The sequence below is a fragment of the Coloeus monedula genome (assembly GCF_965178545.1).
Source record: "Coloeus monedula genome assembly, chromosome: 37".
NCBI lineage: Eukaryota > Metazoa > Chordata > Aves > Passeriformes > Corvidae > Coloeus > Coloeus monedula.
The window spans coordinates 132,775-151,081 of NC_138817.1; the positions used below are offsets into that span (position 1 = coordinate 132,775).

The window sequence follows — 18,307 nt, forward strand, 5'->3', positions numbered from 1 at the left end:
GATCTCATTCTCATCCCAGTCAGGTGAGAATTCCATGGATGAATCTCCCCCCCAGCCCACTGCCATGTGAATTCCATGGGGAAATGACTGGAATTTATGTCCAATCAAATCCCTGCTGCAATTCAGTGGGACATAAATCCCAATCCTTTCCCCAGGCCGGGTCTGTGGTGCCCCTGGCAGTGCCAGGGGAGTGCCCTCTCCCTGCCCTGAGCCGAGCTCGGGCCTTTCCTTCGGTGTTCTCTGCCCTGCCCGGGGCAGGAGGGCACTGACAGAGCAGCTTTGGTGGCACCGGGCACCGCCCGGGCTCCGGCCATTGCAGGTGGCTCCGTGGGAATGTCCAGCACCAAAGCTTCGAGCCAACAACAGCTCCTGGAGGGGATTCTGCCCCCTCTGCCTGTCCTGGGAGCCCAAGGGCAACGCCCCGGGCACAACAGCCCAGAGTGCTGGAGCACAGTGTCCCTGCGCCAGGCTGTGTTCCCTCGGCTGTCCCCTGTCCCTCGGCTCTCTGGGGCCGGGGGTGGCAGCAGGACCTGGGGCAGCCCTGGGGGAGAACAACCCTGAGCCCCAGCGGGGCCAGTTCCCCCAGTTCCAACCGGGGGGCCCAGGTCACTCCCAGCATGGGCCCTGTGGCTCCCAGTCACCCCAGTATGATCCCAGTCATTTTCAGTTACACTCAGTATGATCCCAGTATGACCCTGGTCACTCCCACTATGACCCCTGCATGGTCCCAGGTGTTCCCATTCACCCTTAGTATAGTTCCCAGCACTCCCAGTAAAGTCCCAGTTTCTCCCAGTATGATCCCAGTCATTCCCACTGTGGCTCCAGTCCTCCCCAGTATGATTCCAGTATGAACCCAGTCACCCTCAGTACAATGCCATTTGCTCCCACCATAGTCCCAGTCACTCCCAGTATAATCCCAGTCACTCCCAGTAGCTTCCAGCATGATTCCAGTCACTCCCTATATATCCCAGTTGCCCTCAGGATGCTCCTAGTCGCTTTCAGTATGATCCCAGTATGACCCCAGTCACCCTCAGTGTGGACCCAGTTCCTCCCAGTCTGATCCCAGTTGCTCCCAGTTGCCCATAGCACAGAGCCAGTCATTCCATGTACGATCCCAGTATGTGTCCGGTAGGATCCCAGTCTCCCTCAGCATGGTCCCAGTCTATTCCAGGTGCCCCCAGTGTGTTCCCAGTCACCCCCAGTGCGGTTACAGACACTCCTAGTATAGCCCAGTTGCCCTCAGCTTGCTCATAGTCATTCCCAGTCACAGCCACCAGTAAGGTCCTCTAAGGTCCCAGGGTGCAGTCCTCCAAGGCCAGGCTGCTCCAGCCTGGGAGCAGGGCCCTCTGTGAGGAGCCAATTCAGTTTGAGTTCAGCTGTTTTAGGTTGCCTCAACTCTGGCTGTCAGGGTTTTCAGAGGCATGCGGGGGCAGGGAGCGTACACCTGCCACTTGCAGGAGGCAGCCACGAGTGGGGGAAGCCTCATCTCTGGGGAGCCTTGGCCTGGCAACACCCCACACGGGGAAGGCAGTAGGAGACACTGTGGAGGGGCTTCTCCAGTCAGGTCACGGAGAGGTCTCCACCAATGGACGGCCCAGGAAAGTTGGACTGGGCCAATGGTTCCCTGTCCTCAGGCAGCCTTTGGGAGGGGCCAGGGGAGTATAAAACCCAACTGCGTCAGGGCTCACTGCTGCTTGCTCAGGAGGCCTCGCTACTGCCCGCTGCCTGTGTGAAAAACAATGAGCCAATTCAAAAGTTGAAAGGGTTTTATTAACAAAAATTTAATAATTGACAACTACAGACCCCAAGTGGCAAGCTGCCTGCCTACAAAAAAGAAGGAGAGCAGTACTGGGCACTTGGCTATGTGGGTTAGCCAAAGGCACAACCCTCGGGGCTTGTGCAAGGCCTGTTCTCCCCTCCCAGTGTCAATCAGGGTATCTGGACACATTTGTCCAGTCAGGGGCCGAGTTGGTTTGGTCCCTCCCTCATGCCTGCCCATAGGGGCCAGCTCATCCCTCTGAAGCATGCCCAGTTGTTGCCTAAAGGAGGGGCCCCAGCCTGAGTGACACATTCTGGTGGTTTTGACTGGCACTTGCACACTTCCCGCCCCCAAGAAGATTCCGGAAAGTTATTCCCGTCAGCCATTTTGTTTTATTTTAATCATTGACAATTCAACAGTAAAAACATACTGAGCACTAAAGCATCCTAACATACAATCTAACTCTAACCATCACTCTCAACTCCCAGTCATTTTCCAACCTGAAATCAGAGAACTTTAACAGTATTAAACTTGGTAATTAACTCTTTGACCCCTTGAATCAGTAACTCCAAATACGAAAATCAACATCTCCCTTCACTGTTTATAACATCCTGGCCCGAGCCTGCCTTCTGGCTCTGCTGCCCTCACACCTGTCCTGCCTTCCTGTGCCCCTGAGCGCTGCCTCGCTGCTTTGCCCTGCCTTCCTCCCTGGGCGGCCTGAATCCTGCCCTGCCACCCTGATCCAGCCATCACTGCCCCCCCTGCCGCGCCAATCCCGGCACTCACTGCAACCCTGTCCAGGCTCCTGGTCCTCCCGTCCGAGCGCCCGCTCACCGCGTGTCCAGGGCCGTTGCCGCGGGAGCCGTGCCTGTCCAGCTGCCCCCCTCCAGGAGCTGCACGGGCTCGGTTGGACCTGGCCCGGACACAGGCAGGCAACGTGTACGACCCCCCACCTGGGCGCCAACAGCACTGCCCTGACTTGCTGCTGCTAACGCCCTCTTTTTCTCTCTGTCCCCTCTCTCCCCCAGTCTTTTCCCATTTTCCTTTCTTCTTTTCTGTCTCCTCTAGCCATCTTTTGCTCAGGCAGCTCCTTTTCCTTCTCCTTTTGTTGTCTATAAACGGTTCTCACTGACAATATTTGCCTCGTTTGGCTCCATTCCCTTCCGGACCATCCATTTTTAAAAGAACTCCTCACAGTTCCCCGCAGTGGAACACAACACCCCCTCTCTCCACTGGGTCTTTCACTGGATCACAGCCTCCTCCAGGTATCCACCTACTCCAGTGTGAGCACCTCCTCCCTGGGCTGTGGGTTGATTACTGCATCCCCCGTGGATCCCCAGGGGCTGCTTCACCATGCTCATCACCACAGCCTGCAGAGAAATCTCAGTGCCAGAGCCTGGAAGGAAATCAGGGGGGATGGGGAGGCAGAGGTTAAATGATTTGCTAAGAAGTTGTTTGTTAGAAGCAATGCATACAGCTTGCCCAACACTTATTGTGCCTACCAAAACAGGATGAGAAGATATGAGACTATTGATAGAGGGAAGGAATCTTGACCAAAGATCCTGTTTTTAACCTAAAACTAACTCAAACCAGTCTTGAAGTTTAGACTTGGGCCAGGGACATAAAGAGCAGGCGCAGGGAAGCAAGGTGAAAAGTTCAGGATGAGGAAGACCCTTTACTTCATCTGAGGAAGACTCTTATTTCAACCCAGAGACCCCTGACTATGACCACCAGACAACACTGCGCAAGCACAACGCGGATGTAAATGGCTTTTGGGATCACTGTAATATGAGGCGAGGCTAGGCGGGGCTAGGTAATGGATATGTATAGGTGTATTGGGAAATTCAATGAATATGGAACTTGTAACCCGATAAGTACCAAGCTGAATGCAGCTCCCGGCACGCATGACTTTGGAGGAATTATCCCCCATGCGTCCCAGCGCTGGAATAAACATACCTACTTTACTTGTAATTCCAGTAGTGGAGTCTTTTCTGCTCATCATTTTGGCGAGCTGGCGGGAGGAACTCTGTCCGGCTGCAGGATTGGCTGAGGAGTGGACGTTCTAGGCGTGCCCCAGGGCTTTCCTGGAGGAACTCCACCCCTCAGCTCGCTCACTGTGGGGGCAAACAACCTGCTGGGACTGCGGATAAACGGTATGTTCTGGATTTAGGATGCCTGTAAGTTGTACGCGTGGCCAGGGCTGCTGGTAAGATGCGAGGAGACGTCCCGTGCACAGCGTAGTCCCTGTGTGGGTAAAGGTGAGGCTTGCAAGCAGCCAGCTACGGGAGCCGGGAAAGGCACCCGGCTATGGGAGCCGGCAAGAAGAATCGCCAACCGATACAGCGGCTGCTAGCGATCCTGAGAGCAGATCGGGTGATTCCGCCAGAACTTGTTGATGACTGTATTGGGGAAAATATAAGCAGGACCCTGAAGTTATTACAAGTGAGTGTTATGAATATTTTGGCTACTAGTAGCTGGTTTGAGTGTTGTGTTGCTTATATGTCTTTTGGATATTGGTTGTTATTGGACTGCTTTTATATTAGCTCGCCTATTTGTTTGTAGATCGGAGATGTGTATGTTGCTGTGTGTTGTTTGAGCATGTTGTATTGAAACATTTGTTTGGAGCGATGCTAGATTATTGATTTTTGTGCTAATAGAATTAGAATTGTTGCTAGGCAAGAGGTTAGAAGAACCCCTCTCCCTCAGTGGTTTGGTCTTGATTCTTGGGAATTTGTAAATCCGATAAAACATTGGATGGAGAGGAGAGGCGAACGAGTTCCTTTAGAGGGAATATACAGAACCTCAGCAGGAAGATTAGTAACTTTAGACTGAGAACAACCAGTGGCAGAGGATTTAGGTTTTGAAAGAATACATGGAATGTGGTGATGCAATACCTTTATTGTATTTTTATATATGTTTTCTGTACCCCAATGGTTCATCCCTACCTTCCCCACTCCTATTCCCAGTTGGTTTGCCCCAGACCCAAGCCGCTCCCCCGGTGCTCCCTACATGGTTGTTCTCCTCCCCTTGTTCTAGCTCTTTCCCTATCAATCACCCAAACCCCTCCTGTTGTTCCCGAAGGTTCAGTGTCCATCACCTGAAACCTCCCAGTTTACCCTTATATGGTCCTCATCAAGCCCCCGGGACCCTACCCCTTTGGTTACCTCCCCCTTTGGAAATCCCCTAAACCTTGAGGCCCCATTGGGGCATGTGATCCCTTTCCCTCCTCCCCTTGGGGCTATTGGCCCAAGGAAATGTCTATCCTCGTCCGTATCCCTCCCTTAGAGATTTCTATTGGTCCCCTGTTAAGCCATCCCCATTGTAACACCTCCTTTTATAAGATGTTCCTCGGAGCTGTTCTGGGCTTGTCTCCTGTGAGTTGCCGCCAATAAACGTGGATTACCCCCTGTGGCAAGCCTCCCTGCTACTTTTTATCTTCTCCCTCGTCCGGACTGCTGACAGCCACTGTGCCTGGAGCTTCAGCTACCCTGAGCAGAGCTGAACTCCTGAGGAGCAGCTTTAAAGCCGAGAGCCTCCAGCTGCTCCCCACTCCTGTTGCACACTGCAGGGGCTAGCCTGGGCAGTGGTCAGTGGCAGTCATTGCAACAATGGAATAACTTGTTTTTCTGGATGCATTAGAATTTTTTGTTCAGCAAGAGGGTGGCATGTTGCGTAGGTATTAATACAGTGTAAAATTTGTAAGAGGAGATGGCACTGTTCTTCTGCCAGTGTTGGGGTTTTAGGAGCTCTCCTGGTTTTTCTTCTGTTAAAGGAATTTTGCCCATACCTGTTGCTGGGGGAGAAAATGGCTGGGTACTTAAGAAAAACAAAAGAGCTGGCTACAGAATGGGGCACATCTGGCTACTCTTTTGTTTTCACCCGAGTGTGTGGGGGCAATCGGTCTAGGCGTTTGGACCGAGAGGGAGGCTGCTTTCTTTGGCTGCTTTTCCTTCTGCTGGAGAAGCCCCGGGATCCTAAAGCCCACCTTCCCTGCCCCGCTGGGAGCCAGGCTGTGGGCGCCCTGCCCTGCTGTTGCTTCAAGCCTTCGCTACGTTGTAGCCGTGCTCACCCTGCCTGCCCAGACCTCGGGGGAGTTTCCTGTTTGGATACACCTCGTCTGCCATCTGGGATTTGTGCTCATCCCTGCCATTCCAGCCTGCTGCCATTCCAGCCTGCTGTTCCCGAGTGTCCGGCCAGACACTGGGATCGGCTGCCCAGGAGTTTGTGAAGCCTTTGTCCCATCCCTCCCGGGATCCCAGGCCGCCAGTGCCGCGTGTTTCCCGAGCTCGCTCCGGAGCGCCCCCTGCAGCCGCGGGGGAACCATCGCACCTGCCCTGCTCACCGGGAGCCGCCAGCGCCCCTGCCGGCTGCGAGCGGAACTGCACCCGAGGGGAAATAGCCTGACAGCCGAGAAGGCTGGGACTGGGTTTGTGTTTGCTGTTACTGCCAGAGTTATTGTTGATGTTTGACTGGTTATACACATATAGATATATAATAGTAAAGAACTGTTATTTCTATTTCCCATATCTTTGCCTGAAAGCCCCTTGATTTCAAAATATAATAACTCGGAGGGAAGGAGGGTTGCATCTGCCATTCCAAGAGGGGCTCCTGCCTTCCTTAGCAGACACCTGTCTTTCAAGCCAAGACAATGATTAACAGAACTACTCATAAAAAAGCAAGCCAAATCAGTGTTTCAACTACTCCTACAGACAAACATAATGAAATCTGTGGTCGTTCAAGTGAAGTAGATTGTTGGGATAATTTTACATTAGTACAGACCGTTGAAGTAGCTTGTCTTTGGGCCCAGGACAGTAATGGGCTCTCATTCAAATTCCAGATAAATGCCATGGCTAGGCCTACAACCTACATCAGTATTCAAATCCAAACCTAGGTCACACCACTTAAACTTGAACCAAAGATTTATGAGATTGGCCCCTATATAGTGAGGAACACAGGCCAGCAATTATTGCTGTTTAATCCAGAATGGTCTCATAATTAAGTGTGTAGAACTACTAATGTAAATTAATATTTCTGAGATCCAACCAGCCTGCTCCCCTTTAATACAAACATCCTTTGAAGGGTGGACAGCCTGGCTGCAAAAGCAAACCCCCCTCAAAGGCAGAATGTGGAGAGACCTGACTGGCATGCTGGGAACAGGACTGGGAGTTATAAATGGAATTGATTCAGAGATACTGATGAATAAATTGGCCACGGCAGCCAGTGACCTGACCAAATTAAAACAGCCCCTACAATCCTCCCTATTAGTGTTAGGAAACAGCCAGTGGCAAGTCTCAAAAATACTCCCAGACTTTGCAAAGATCAGCGACCTGGACCACAGACTGATATTAAACACACCTGGTGTAGCTCAAGACAATGTATCATTAGCCCTTAGCTGCATACAAGCCCAATTATGGATGCAGTCCACAGCTTCCTTAATTATAAGAGAAAGAAATGAAGGCGTTTTCCCTATTGAAATCCGAGAAGCTGTTTGGAATAATGCTACTAAGTTAGAAAGAAAGCCCCAATCCTGGTGGACCTTCGTCCTGGTGGACCTATGACCCAATGACTAACATAGCTACTGTCTTTGTGCTTACTATACGTAATGCCACAGTTTATGTAATTCATCCCATTGTTGCATTGGGACTAAACTATGAAGGGACAGTTTTTTACCCCTCTGAACACAAAATATGTGCCCGGATGGTAAGAGAAAAATGGCAAACGGTAAATTTAGAAACTTGCATCACACGGGAACAACAAGAGTTTATCTGTGAAAGTAATACACTTGATGCTAAAGACATATGTCTTGATGCAGAACAAGGTATTTGTCACTTCGAGGTCCACCCAGACACTTCACCAAAAACTGTACTTTTATATGACAGCTGGTGTGGGGTCAGTAGCTCTGACCGAGGAAGCTGTGACCAGTCCAGAGAGATGGTCCCAAAAGGAATTGCCTTCCCGAGGCCCGGTGTCTTCCCTCAGCTGCTAGCTAGGAGGGCCCGTGCAGAAGCTGTCAGCTCTTTAGTGATTGTCAGCTCGTGATTTCAGCTCAGCTCTGCAGGGCAGCCTCCCAGGCAGCCAGACCAGGGAGAGAGACAAGAGGCCCGTGTAGCTGTTCTGCACGAAGGTAGCTTTGTTGATCTGTACTCCAGCGAAGGGGAGGCCAGGGATGGGCTTTCTCTCTGCCCTCGCAGGGGCAGAGGGCTAGCTTTATAGGGATACAGGGGTGGGTGTCAGAGGGTAAAGGCCAATGGGCTACAAAGGATCTGCATAGGATCCCAGAGGATTCTGGGTTTGTCTTCTTCTCGCTGTAACTGAAGAGTAGCTCCCTTTCCAGGGAAGTTCTGCTGGGAGGTTTAGGCAATCTCCTTATCTCAGCAGACGTCCCTCCAGGGCAGTGGCTGGGCATACCCCATACCTGTATATATTGGTCAAGGTTGTGTGTGCTTAAGAACTATCCACATTTTTATGATGATAGATGACAATAATATAAATGTAGCTGCCAGGAATCACTCTAATTTTTGTATTTGTGATTTTACCAAGATGGTTAGGTGTGACTTTTTGTATTTAGCACTGGTTGTGTCTCATTAATTGATAAGGTCTAACTACACCATATACCATAAATTGCTACCGACACCTATGGGGATGGACCTCACATTAATAAAGCAATTAATGAAACATCAAGACCTAATTGAGATTTTAGGAGAAATCCAAAGAAACAGGAAAAAGACCTTAGTCACCATCCATCATGAAACACAAGAAATAAGCAGAATCTTGCAAAGAGTAAAACAAGATACAAGTCATAACTGGTGGGACTCGCTTTTTGGGTGGTCACCTACCACAACTGGCATTCTAAATATGTAATGTCACCCCATAATTTTCTTATTAATTTTGGTTAGTGCCTGCCTTGTGTTGTCTATTATGTTGCTTGTTTGGAACTATAGAGTACTAAAAAGGTTATCAGTTTTAACTACTTTGTCAAATGCACATGGAAAGGCATTGAGGGATGCTTATCATTAAAAAAAAATCATTATTAGCAAAAGAATTCACGTATTAGTAAAAGATTTTACTATATAGCAAAGGGGGAACTGAATCAGGGGGGATGGGGAAGCAGAGGTTAAATGATTTGCTAAGAAGTTGTTTGTTAGAAGCAATGCATACAGCTTGCCCAACACTTATTGTGCCTACCAAAACAGGATGAGAAGATATGAGACTATTGATAAAGGGAAGGAATCTTGACCAAAGATCCTGTTTTTAACCTAAAACTAACTCAAACCAGTCTTGAAGTTTAGACTTGGGCCAGGGACATAAAGAGCAGGCGCAGGGAAGCAAGGTGAAAAGTTCAGGATGAGGAAGACCCTTTACTTCATCTGAGGAAGACTCTTATTTCATCTCAGAGACCCCTGCCCACAACCACCAGACAACACTGCGCCAGCACAACGCGGATGTAAATGACTTTTGGGCTCATTGTAATACAAAGCGAGGCTAGGCGGGGCTAGGTAATGGATATGTATAGGTGTATTGGGAAATTCAATGAATATGGAACTTGTAACCCGATAAATACCAAGCTGAATGCAGCTGCCGGCACACATGACTTTGGAGGAGCTATCCCCCCATGTGTCCCAGCGCTGGAATAAACATACCTACTTTTCTTCTAATTCCAGTAGTGGAGTCTTTTCTGCATATCAGGAGCACCTCCTTCCCCTCCTTCTTCACTGACCTTGGTGTCTCCACGTTGTTTCCCTCACACATTCTCACCTCCTCCTCTTCTCTGACCAGAAGCCAAAACTGTGACTTTGTTTTGATTTTTTTCTTAAATCTGTTCTCCCAGAGGCGTTACCAGCCTCTGTAATTGGCCCAGTTTTGACCAGCAGCATGTCCATCTTCAGAGCCAGCAGGGATTGGCACTGCTGGACATGGTGGAAGCTTCCAGCAGCATCTCACAGGAGCCACCTCTGTGGCCCCCTCGCCACCAAAAACCAGGCTGTGCCAAACCAATGCAGGAGTCATCGGTGAGAAAAGCTCTGACTGAGTAAAAATTGTTTTGTGCATTTTCTGATTGGCTTAAAAGTGTTGTGGTCTCTGGCACCTGCACATCTCCATGGCAACTGCTGAGTCATCATCGCCGCATGCCCTGATTGGCCAAAGGCTGCTTTGGGGTGGGGGCTGGGCGCCTCCGTCAAACGTGGGACCCCCACAAGCTGCTTATAACCACCAAAACTGGGAGTTATAGCCCTCCCTCAGACACTGGTGGAACCGTGGGGTCACCGCAACCCCCAAAATGAGGCACGGGGCCCACAAGCCATTTATATCCCTGCCCCAGGTTGGGGGAAAGCAGCAGGATGCTCTCCAAAATGGCATCTCCTCACAGTCACAGAATGAGGAAGGGGTGTCACCTCAGCTTCCTGAAATTAGCGGGAAAACTCCAAAAGCCATTTATAGCCCCCAAAATTGGCAGAAAGCAGCAGGATCTTCCCCAAAATGGGCTCCCCATGTCCCTCCCTGTGGTGCCCACTCCAAGTGTCGGAGCCACGTGCCCTCCCTTGTCTCCCTGTATCCCCTCCTCAGGATCGGGGGGTACCCAAAAAACCCCTCAGGAACAGGGGATAACCCAAATGCCCTCAGATGTGGGGGATACCCCGAAAGGAGATTCCCCCCAGCCTTGAGCTCTTCATCCCCAGCCTTCAGCTCTTCATTCCAAACCCCTGCCCCCTCCCACTGCCCACCCCCCCAATGTACCTCCCACTCTGTCCAGACCCTCTGAATGCCCATCCAGCCCCTCCTGGGGATTTTGAGGGGGCTGTAGGGTCAAGTACTTTTGGAATGTGACTGAGCCATTTGGAGTGGGAGCTTAACATTTTTTAGTGGGATTCAGGGGTTTTGAGGTGACAGATCGAGGCCTCTCATCTTCTGGAGTGCAAAGAGATGGAGAAAACTCTTCCATCTTATTCAAGAAAGGTTCACAAAGGATGTCTGGACTTCAGGTGGCTCTCTTGAAAGCTTTTATTGCATAGGTGAAGTTACAGCAGTTCAGGGAGTGGGTATCCAGAGCCAGCCCTACAGCTGCCAGCTCCAGCTGTAGGCATACCTGAAGCCACCCGCTGTTCAAGTTACAAAGCATTAGATACTTTTCTTTGCTGAGTAGCTTAATACATAACAACCAATAAGCAGCAGACACAATACCTTTACATTTGCCTATAGCCTATCATAGCTACTACCATCACCATATTATAGTCATTATTATCCAATCACAAGAGTAAGTTACAATTTAAGCTTACAATGGGAAATTCTCTGACCTCTCTTCTTCTTGCTAAATTGACATTTCTTGTTTGCCTGCCATATCTCTCTTTTTGGTAAAGATATGTTTTCTATTTACTTATGCTCTTCTTGAGACTTACTTACTTGGTGAAAAACATGTCTTTGTTTGTAGTCACGTACCTTTGTCCTAATCATAAAAATCTCCTTCCAACTCATCTCCAACCTTTGCCTTCTCAGTTATTCAGTGGTTAGTGTTTCAGCAAAACATCTTTTACTCTATAGCAAAACTTGGTTTCATTTCTACCTCATCCCCAGTTTCTACATTCAGAGATCTTTCTGCCAAGCCTACATATCTGTGAAACTTTCTTACCAAACTTTCATCCTCTCCAACACCATCTCCCCTCAGAACCTCCAAAATATCATCCTCCCTGGTGACTGTGGAGATTCAGGATATGGAGACAACCAGCCAGGTGTCTTCCCAACATGGATACAGGGAATGTGAGTCCTTCGGTGGGGGATGAAGTTGGACCAGCAGACGAAGCTCTTCCCACACTCGGGGCACTCGCAGGGCTTCACTTACCGGTGGCTCCATTGGTGTCTGTTCAAGTGAGAGCTCTGGATGAAGCTCTTCCCACACTCAGGACACTTGTAGGGCCCCTCCCCGGTGTGGATCTTCTGGTGGTAGATAAGTTTGTATCTCTCGGTGAAGCTCTTCCCACACTCAGGACACTCGTAGGGCCTCTCCCCGGTATGGATGCGCTGGTGCCTGATGAGGTGGGCATTGGTGTTGAATCCCTGCCCACAGTCGGGGCAGTGGAACAGTCGTTCCTCTGTGTGAATCCGCTGGTGCTTGAGGAGCTCGGAGCTCATCTGAAACCTCTTCCCACATTCGGGACACTCATAAGGCCTCTGCCCAGTGTGGATCTTCTGGTGGTAGATAAGGTCAGAGCTGTCTCTGAAGCCCTTCCCACACGCAGGACACTCATAGGGCCGTTCCCCGGTGTGGATGCGCCGGTGCCTGATGAGGTGGGAGTTGCGTTTGAAGCCCTTGCTGCAGTCAGGGCAGCGGAAGGGCCTCTCATCTGTGTGTGTCCGCTGGTGCAGGAGGAGATGGGAGCTGGTATGAAACCTCTTCCTACACTCAGGACACTCGTAGGGCCTCTCCCCAGTGTGGCTCCTCTGGTGGATAATCAGCTCAGAGCTCTGTCTGAAGCTCTGCCCACATTCCCCACACTCATAGAGCCTCTCCCCAGTGTGGAACCTCTGGTGGAGAGTCAGGCTGTATCTGTGCCTGAAGCTCTTCCCACACTCCAGGCACTTGTAGGGCCTCTCCCCAGTGTGGCTCCTCTGGTGGATGATCAGGCTGGAGCTGTGGCTGAAGCTCTTCCCACATTCCCCACACTCGTAGGGCCGTTCCCCAGTGTGGATCATCTGGTGGCGGATCAGGCTGGAGCTCGTGCTGAAGCTCTTCCCACATTCCCCACACTCATAGGGCCGTTCCCCAGTGTGGATCCTCTGGTGGAGGATCAGGTGGGAGCTCCGGCTGAAGCTCTTCCCACATTCCTCACACTTATGGGGCTTCTCCTCAGTTTGAAGCTGCTCATGGACCACCAGGTCCGAGCTCTGGCTGGATCTCCGGCTGCCTTCCTGGCACAGGGTGGGTCTTTCCTCCTCACAGCTCCCTGGGCTGCGTTTGCAGCCTCTCCTCCTGCGGGATCTCCGGGGCTTTTCCTCCCCGTTGGATTCCTGCGCCATGGAGCTGCTCAAAATGGACTCTTCCACCAGGTTCTGCCGCGGGGATTTGTCCTCCCTGGGCTCTGTCCTCAGCTCCTTGTCTGGGGGAGGAAGGACAAGGAGAGGATGGGATTTGCCTGCGTGCCACAGGGAAGGGGAAGGAGATCCCCCCAGTCCGTCCCCGGCAGGACGGCGTCGGCAGCGGGGTTGTCCTGCAGCCGGGGGCGATGCTGGGCTGGGAGATGGAGCAGGAGAGAGGGGGAAAGGGGCAGGGACTTCTTCCTCACCTGCCTGGGGCTCCCGGGGCATCTTCCTCTTCCTCACAGCTTCCTCCTCCATTTGGCAAAGGTTTGGGAATGGGAAATCCTGGTTTGGGGAAAAACAAGGGATGAGCATGTTGAATTTGAATGTCCCCCTGCCCAAGTCCTTCTCTACAAGTCACTGGGCATCTGGGGTCCAGAAAAACCTCCCAAACACCAACATTCAGCCCTGAAAAAGCCTCACAGGAGTTCCCTCTCTCTAGTCCCACCACTCTGATGTTGGGGATTCCCCCCTGTCCCAGCTGCTGGGGGTCACGCCTGTATTGGGGTCCCCCATCTACTTGGTCCCTGGCCTCCCCAGGCTGCTGGGAGTCCAGGAATCCAAAAAGCTCCCGTCTTTGGTCTCCCCACTTAGGGATGCTGGGGATTATGGGGTCCAAGGGATCCTTCTCCCCTTATTCTCTGCTTTGGGGTGCAGGGGGTCCAAGGAGTCCCCCCTCCCCCTCTCCAGGCTGTTGAGGGTCCCGCGAATGGCGGCGCCCCCCCCCTCTCTGGGCTCCCCACTTTGGGGTCCTGGGTGTCACAGGGGTTCGCTCCTCCAGACTGCCGGGGCTCTTCTGGTCCCGGTACTGCCCCTCTCTGCTCTCCCACTCTGGGGGTCCCCAAGTTCCCCCCTCTGGCTCTCCCAAGGGGTCCCGCAGCCCCCTGGCTCCGGGCTGGAATTGGCCGTGCCTGACCCGGGGCAGACCCAACCCCCACTGCGGGAGGGACCCCACATCCCCCTGCCCGCTGCCAGAGCTCTGCTGGCACCACCACCAAGACCACTCAAAAACACCTCCTGGGGACCCCCCAATGTCCCTGCAAAGGGCATTTTCTGCTCAGCTTTGGAGTTCTTCATACTCCAAACATCCCCTCCTCCAAAAAAACCCAACCCAGGGACCCCCAGGATATCTGGGCCGAGCTCCCCCTTCCCGGGCACCTGCGAGATGGGGGGACAATGCTCCCACGGGTGGGGGGCTGCAAATTCAGGGAGTGCTCGACCTCGTTCTTCCTTCCCCTTTACTTGATTCGCCCTTGTCCCTCCTCTTCCTCCTCCCACCTCCTTCTCCTACTCCCGCGTCCCTTCTTGCTCTCCTTCTTCATTCCTCCTCCCCAATCCCTCTTCCTCCTCCCCCCAGCACCAGCCACACCCTGGGTTCCCCCTCCACCGTTCCCGAGCCCCTCGTAGCCCGCGGGAGCAGCGGGGATGGAGCCGGGACAGGTCGGGATGGGCAGCGCGGGGCTCTCGGCTGCTCCCACCCGCTGGGGGCGGGGGAGCCCGGCCCGGGGAAAGGAGAGGGAAACTGGGAACATTGGGGGCTGCACATCCAAACTGGGCCTTGCTGGGGACCCTGCGTGGGGACTTGCAGCCCTTGGGGCTCCTCTCGGAGCCTGGAGAGCCGGGAGGGGGAACGCAGAGAGGGCTGGGGGATCCCAGGAGTGGCATCACTGGCAGTCACTGCTTTGTACTGGGGTAACTGGAACCTTACTGGGGCAACTGGGCTGGGACTGGGAATGACTACAAGCATGCTGAGGCCAACTGGGATATACTGGGAGTATCCATAACCATACTGGGATTGACTGGGACCACACTGGGAGCAACCAGGACCATGCTGGGGAGAAATGGGACCATGCTGGGGGCTACTGGGAGCAAGTGGGAGCGACTGGGTCTGAACTGGGGGCAATTGGGCACAACTGGGACCATGCTGGGAGGGACTGGGATCATATGGAGAGTGACAGGGACTATACTAGGGGCAACTGGGTTCAACTGGAACCACATTGGAAGATCATGGGAGCAGCTGTGCCCATGCCGCAGTCATACTGGGATCCTACTGGAACTGGCTGGGATCATACTGGCAGTGAATGGAATAGTACTGGGGGTATCTGAGAGTGACTGCGATCATACTGGAATCAGACTGGGAGTGACTGGAAAGGTGCTGGCCGTGACTGGAACCATACTGGAGGTGACTGGGAGCAACAGAGACCATGCTGGGAACAAATGGGATCATATTTGGAGTAACTGGGAGTGACTGGATTCATACTGGGAACAGCTGGGCCCACACTGGCAATGACAGGGAGTCACTCTGGGCATGACTGGAATAATACTGGGAGTATCTGGGAGTGACTGGTGTCATACTGGGGGTGACTGTAACCATACTGGAGGGGGACTGGGTGCAACTGGGATCATACTGGAAGTGGCGGGAAGTGTCTGGGATGTACTGGCATTGAGAGGGAGCAATTGGGATCATGTTTGGGGTAACTGGGATCATACTGGGAGTGACTGGAACAAGACTGGCAGAGACTACGGTTCCTACTGGGATCATGCTGGGAGCCACTGGAATTACAGCAGGTGTGAACAGATCCTGACTGGGACTTACTGGGAGCTACTGGGCCCATGTTGGGAGGAAAATGTGGACACATTGGGTGCAGCTGGGATCAGCTGGAATCATACTGGGAGCAACTGGGACAACACTTTGGGCAACTGCCAGAAACTGGGACCATGCTGGAGGCAACTGGGAGTAACTGGGAAAGACTGGGATCATTCTGAGGTAACTAGAACCTTACTGGAGCAACTGGGAGAGCCTGGGAATGACTACAAGCATGCTGAGGCGAACTGGGTTATGCTGGGAGTGTCTGTAACCATACTGGGGCTTACTGGAAACACACTGGGAACAGCTGGGACCATGCTGGGGACAACTGGGACTACGCTGGAGGCGCCTGGGAGCAACTGGATCTATGCTGGGGGCAACTGGGAGTGACTGGGACTATTCTAGGGGCAACTGGGATCATACTGGGAGGAACTGGGAACACCTGGAACTATGCTGGGGGCAAGTGGAATCATACTGGAATTACGGTGGGAGCAGCAGGGTGAGACTGGGATCATACTGAGGCTAACTGGAATCATCCTGGGATTGACTGGGAATGGCTGTGAGCAACTGGAATCATGCTGAAAGCAACTGGGAAGAAGTAGGAAGGACTGGGAGCATGCTGGGGGTGACTGGGATATACTGGGAGAGACAGGGAGTCACAGGGATCCTACTGGAGGCTACTGGGCTCATGCTGGCACTGACAGGCAACAACTGGGAGCACACTGGGAGCCACTGGCATCATACTGGAAGGGACTGGGATCATACTGGGATTATAGTGGATGTCAATGGACCCTGACTGGGTGTTACTGGGAGCTTCTGGGCCCATACTGAGAGCCTATGGGGGATACACTGAGATCAGACTGGGAGCAACTGGGAATGATAGGATGCATGCTGGTGACAACTGGGATGTACTGGCAGTGACTGGGATAAAACTGGGAGCAGCTGAACCATGCCAAGGTAACTGGGAGTGCCTGGGAATGACCACAAGAATGTTCAGGGTAACTGGGATATACTGGGAGTGTCTGAGATCATGCAGGTGGTGACTGGGACCACACTGGGAGCAACTGGGAATGTGCTGGGGGGAAGTGGGACCACACTGGGGCCACACTGGAGGCAAGTGTGAGTGACTGGGGCCCTGCTGGGAGAGACTGGCATCATACTGGCAGTGACTGGGACTACGCTAGGGGTAACTGGGAAAACTGGGAACACACTGGACAAAAGTGGGAGGAACTGGGAGCAACTGTGGGACCATGCTGGGGGCAAATTGCATCATAATGGGGAATGACTGGGAGTGACTGGGTTCATACTGGGAGCAACAGAGATCCTACAGGGAGTGAGGGGAAGTGACCAGGATCATACCGGGACTGACTGCGCTCATACTGGGACTGATGAGGAAACTGGAACCACTCGGAGGGGGAACTGGGCTCATACTGGGAGCAGCCATTTCCCGGCCCCGGGACCCCCGAGCCCCTTTCCCGGCCGTGCCGCCCCTGCAGCCCCCAGACCCCCCCGCCGGGGTCCCGCCAATCCCAGGGGTCCCCCCCCCCCCTCGGGCTCCCCGCTTTGGGCTTCTGGGGGTCTCCTCTCTCTGCGGTCCCGCTTAGGGAAGCCGGGGCTCCCGGGGGTCCCCAAAACCGGTGTCCCCCCGCCCCCGCGCGGTCCCCACGGGGCCCCGGCAGAGCTCGGAGGGCCCGGCCCGGGAAGCCCAACCCCCACCGCGGGGGGACCCGCATCCCCCCGCCCCCGCCGGGGCTCTGCCGCCACCGCCACCGGGACCCCCAAAAACACCTCCCGGGACCCCCGATGTCCCCCCGAGGGCATCTGCGGCTCGGCTTTGGAGTCCCGCAAGCTCCAAACATCCCCCCAAAAAACCCCAAACCCAGGGACCCCCCCCGGGACATTTGGGGCGAGCTCCCCCTCCCCGGGCACCTGCGGGACGGGGGGCGATGGTCCCGGGGGGCTGCGAGTTCAGCGAGCGCTGGAGCCGAGCGCTTCCTCCTCTCCTCCAGCTTCCCGCTGCCGCTCCGCCTCTTCCTCCCTCCTCCTCCTCCTCCCGCCTCTCCCCAATCCCACCTCCGCCTCCGCCTCCTCCCCTTCCCCCTGCCCCGTTCCCGAGCCCCTCGCAGCCCGCGGGAGCAGCGGGGATGGAGCCGGGACAGGTCGGGATGGGCAGCGCGGGGCTCTCGGCTGCTCCCACCCGCTGGGGGCGGGGGAACCCGGCCCGGGGAAAGGAGAGGGAAACTGGGAACATTGGGGGCTGCACATCCAAACTGGGCCTTGCTGGGGACCCTGCGTGGGGACTTGCAGCCCTTGGGGCTCCTCTCGGAGCCTGGAGAGCCGGGAGGGGGAACGCAGAGAGGGCTGGGGGATCCCAGGAGTGGCATCACTGGCAGTCACTGCTTTGTACTGGGATCGTGCTGAGATCATACTGGCAGTGACTGGGCTGTACTGGGATCCTACTGACATCATACTGGGAGTAGCTGGGCCCATGCCGGGGGAGACTGCAATCACACTGAGGAAGAGCAGAATCTTACTGGGATCATACTGGGACACCTGCGGAGGGCAATTGAGACCATGCTGGGGGCAAATGGGATACACTGGGAGTGACTGGGATCATGCTGAGGGTGACTGGGAGCAGCTGGGAGCAACTGGGGTCATGCCAGGAGCAACTGGGAGTGACTGGGTGCATGCTGGGGGTGATTGGAAGCAACTGGGCTTCTACTGTGATGGACTGGGATGATGCTGGAGGTGACTGGGATCAGCCTGGCAGTGAGTGCGACTACACAGAGGCTGACTGGGAGTGGTTGTGACCAAATGGGATCATGCTGGAAGTTACTGGGAGGAATTTGGAGTGACTGGGAGTGACTGGAAAAAAAGTGAGGGTGAAAGAG

At 53.7% G+C, this 18,307-nt stretch overlaps 1 protein-coding gene across 2 annotated transcripts; it reads right to left on the bottom strand.

Annotated features, from left to right (window-relative positions):
* Nucleotides 1–10,792: 10,792 nt before the first annotated feature.
* Nucleotides 10,793–17,437, bottom strand: LOC309584231 (uncharacterized protein). 2 transcript variants are annotated; one of them, XM_082300191.1, is made up of 3 exons: nt 17,346–17,437; nt 13,036–13,114; nt 10,793–12,849 (listed from the first exon to the last, which is right to left on the bottom strand). In XM_082300191.1, exons 2-3 carry the CDS (start codon nt 13,085–13,087, stop codon nt 11,591–11,593), a joined length of 1,311 nt encoding a protein of 436 aa, XP_082156317.1. In that variant the 5' UTR covers nt 13,088–13,114; nt 17,346–17,437; the 3' UTR covers nt 10,793–11,590. The 2 variants fall into 2 exon arrangements, with proteins under 2 accessions (XP_082156317.1, XP_082156318.1); XM_082300192.1 differs by lacking the exon at nt 17,346–17,437 and having other exon boundaries at nt 13,036–13,135.
* Nucleotides 17,438–18,307: the final 870 nt, after the last annotated feature.